General features: G+C 38.6%; 1 protein-coding gene across 1 annotated transcript in view; it reads right to left on the bottom strand.

Annotated features, from left to right (window-relative positions):
- Window positions 1-1,938: 1,938 nt before the first annotated feature.
- LOC101591615 (arylacetamide deacetylase-like) overlaps window positions 1,939-3,613 on the bottom strand; it is a 12,664-nt gene continuing 10,989 nt past the window's right edge. Inside the window, exon 5 of the mRNA XM_004643935.2 lies at window positions 1,939-2,620. Within this exon, the coding sequence (XP_004643992.1) occupies window positions 2,024-2,620 (597 nt within the window). The 3' untranslated portion in view covers window positions 1,939-2,023. The remainder of the gene's footprint in view (window positions 2,621-3,613) is intronic.

Raw genomic sequence — 3,613 nt, 5'->3', positions numbered from 1 at the left:
CATCTCACTCACATGCAGGGCCTGTGTTCTGGGTCTATTCAGGATCCACGGGCCCCGGGTGGTCTCACTTACTTGCCTCTGGGTCTATTCAGGATCCAGAAGCCCAATAACTAATGTTAAAAATAGATTTCTATTGACTTCTTCCAGTGATTTATTTTCCTGCTGTATAATACTGAGAGGCAAAAGCACCAGTAGCTCTGTTTTCTTACCATTGGTACATTGGAGTTCAATTGCTTATAATTCTAATTTGTTTTTGTTTCTAGCCAAGACATAAATTATTCCAAATAAATGATGGCCCACCTCAGAACCAATGGACTAGGTAGGCAATAGAATCAGATACTTAGCAGTCCCTGCACTAGCTGCTCAGGGCTGTATAGGCATTTGCAGCACGGGCCTGAGGGACACTCAGCAGACTGTATCTGGCAGTGAAACCACTTCATAACAGCATGTACCCTGCTTTGGGTTTCTAATCCTTCTCTGCCAGCAGCCAGGACTCTGCTGCTGGAGTTAACAACAGGGGTATCTTTCTGTTCTTCTCCTGCATGGGCCTTTCCATGTCCTCCTTCTAACTCCTCACCTCTGCTCACAAGACTTCACTCCTCTACCAGTTTTCAGCCTACCCTCCTCCTGCCTGCCTGCTTCCCATTCACTAGCACTTTCCCTTGAGTCTCTTCTGGCTGTTTCTCTAGGATTCCCACACTGACCTCCAGGCCTGGCTTCTCTTTCAAGCACCAGATCTAGTCACTTCCAGCACCCCAATGGATGTGATTGTTCCACCAGAACTTTAAAATCATTCTGAATGCTAAAACCGTGAGCACCTCTACTACTTGAAATCCTCCCTAGAAGTTTCTGCTTTCTGTTTATAGTTACACAAAAGTCTATTAGTTAAACTTCTGAGATTACTATTTTTTTCTTCATAGAATGGAATAAACACAAATGTAGTTATTTTTCTTCACCCATCTCTGGTTGTGCAAAATATTTGAGTGGTACTCAAAACATAATTAGGAGTGTCAACACAAAACACTCAGACTGTTGAAGTCCAAAGAGATGACACTGTCTTTGGCAGCCATCATGACACTGAAGCGGCTCTTGCACACTTGAGGATGTCTGTCCATGTGCTCACTCATGGTGATGGTGATGCATTACACAGTTCATAGTTAGTACAAATATATCTGCCCAAACTTCAGCTCAGTCCATGTTATCTTGCCTTCCTCCATGCCATGTCACAGATCAATTTCTATCATCATCATCATCATCATCGTCATTATTATTATTATTATTATTGTTGGCTATCTACTTACACATACAGTCTTTGGTTGTCACTAAGTCATCGCCTATCTTAAAGACTTTTTTACACCTTTACTGAATCTCAGTTACTCTACCATCCCCCAAATCCACAGCTAACTCCTCAACATGCCACAATAATCATCCACATTGATAATATAACACTTGGTACCTGGATTCTAGAAATGTTTCCAAGTCGATAAATTTGACATGGACCTGAGGAAGCTGCTTTTTGAAAGGACTTTGTACTGAAATGGATAGGAATTCTCTAATCCCCGAACACACGTTGGTGGAAATGTCAATATTACTCAGACAAGCAATCCTGTCTCATATTTTTTCCTCCTATAATTTAAAATAATAGCCACCACAGAAGAGATTTAATATATGAAATATATTAAAAAGTAAGATGAACAATGCAAGAGAAAAATTTTCAGAAATAGCACATTCACATTGTGAAATGTTGAATAAAATCCTTAAAACAAAGTTTTTGTTTGCAATAAGAATTATTATGCTTTGGACCTTATGCATTTGCGTCTTCAGTTGACCCTTCCAAATAAGGTCAATTTCTAATACAAATTTTCTGAAGCTTTTTTTTTTTTTTTTACGGAACCAAGGATTGAACTCAGGCCCTTATGCTTGCCAGGCAAGCATGTTTATTCTACTAAGCTATCTCCTGGGCCCCAATTTTCTGAAGCTTTGAGATTGACGATATTTGTAAAATATATTAGTACACATTTCACTATAGATTTTCTTTTAGCCAATCAATGTATTGATCTATCAGTCTGTAACCAATTTTAAATTCCAGAAGGGCAAATACTCCATGGAATCCATCCTCCACATGGTTATGGGTCACTTGAACACCAGCATTCCGAAGTCTGGTGACATACATGAGTCCATCATCTCTTAAGATGTCATACTGACACGTGAGGACATAGGTGAGGGGTAAACCACGCAGCTTGCTGTCATCTGCCAACAGAGGCATTGCCCTCACATCTAGGAGCCCAGGGTACTTCTGAGACAACTCAGGACTACCATAAGTTGGGTTGTTATAGGCATGTCCTTTTCTAAACCTTTCAGGGAGCAAGGAGCTCCAGTTAACAAACTTGAAGAGATGACTGTATTCTTCAGGTACATGTCGATTGGAAAGCATGGCCTTCTCCAGCTTCCTGTCTGTGGTAATGTATTCACTCATGAGCCGGACCAACAGTGATTTTGACAGACTTGGCATATGTGAATATTCTCTGTATGATGGAGAATCTAAGTCGAAAGCCTGAAGTGCAGGATAAATTAGGAACTGCATCTTGAGTTTGATCTTCACATCTGGGTCATGTAATTGCTAAAAAGGAATTGAGATATTTTACATTAATTATTTTCATTTATAAAAGATAAATGTAATGACATGGTTTATATATAAATTTATAATCTAAAACATCCTTAAATAATAAATCAAATATGCCTTCTCAACAAAACTCTAATAATAATAGTTACATAATCCATGGTTAATACAACTATGTCTGCCCAAACTTCAGCTCAATCCATGTTATTGTACCTTCTTCCATACCCTTATCTTATGGGTATATTTGATTTATACCTTACCTTATATAAGGTATATTTTTAACTTAAGGAAAATTATCTGTCCTACATTCCTTGTAGAAAATGCAAAAATACCTAGACAATAATTACTTAGTCATTGTCCTGTTGCTTCCAAGGATGACATCCTGAAGACTTGTAAATTGACCTCATTAATTTCTGATTGGTATAAAAGTCTTTCTTTTTAAAATATACTAGTATATCAATAGCGTTTGTCATGAAGGAGGTTTACTTAATAAGGATTTCTGGCTTTGCTAAAGGTACATGCTAATATAGAAGGTATGGACAGGTTTTCTGTGCGAAGCATTTCTTTAACAATGGTTTTTGATTTCAGCCCTAATGTGTCAATAGTTGTAAAGATCAGTTGTCAGAAAACAAGAATGTACAACTAAGGGTAAAACAATAAATGATACCCTAAAAGATTTTTAAAATACTTTTTAATTTTGGGCCAGCAAGATAGCTCAGCAGACTAAGTGTCTGCTTAGACAAGTGCGGGGACTGGGGTTCCATCCGGACACCACATGCTGCACATGCCCTGCCCCTGGGCTCAATGAGCTGGCCACAGAGACTGGGTGTGGCTGCACACGCCTGTACTCTAGTGCTGGGGAGGCTGGAAACAGGAGGATCGCTATGAGTCTAAGCTGTGAAGTGAGACCCTGTAACAACAAAATACATTTTTTAAAAAGGCTTTTTAATTTTATAAAATGTATACTTTTAAATGTAAAATTTTCAAAATGAA

Source organism: Octodon degus, unplaced genomic scaffold (genome assembly GCF_000260255.1).
Source record: "Octodon degus isolate 3935 unplaced genomic scaffold, OctDeg1.0 scaffold00186, whole genome shotgun sequence".
NCBI lineage: Eukaryota > Metazoa > Chordata > Mammalia > Rodentia > Octodontidae > Octodon > Octodon degus.
Note: the sequence above shows the minus strand (reverse complement) of the source record. Positions and strands in the feature narration are given on the sequence as shown.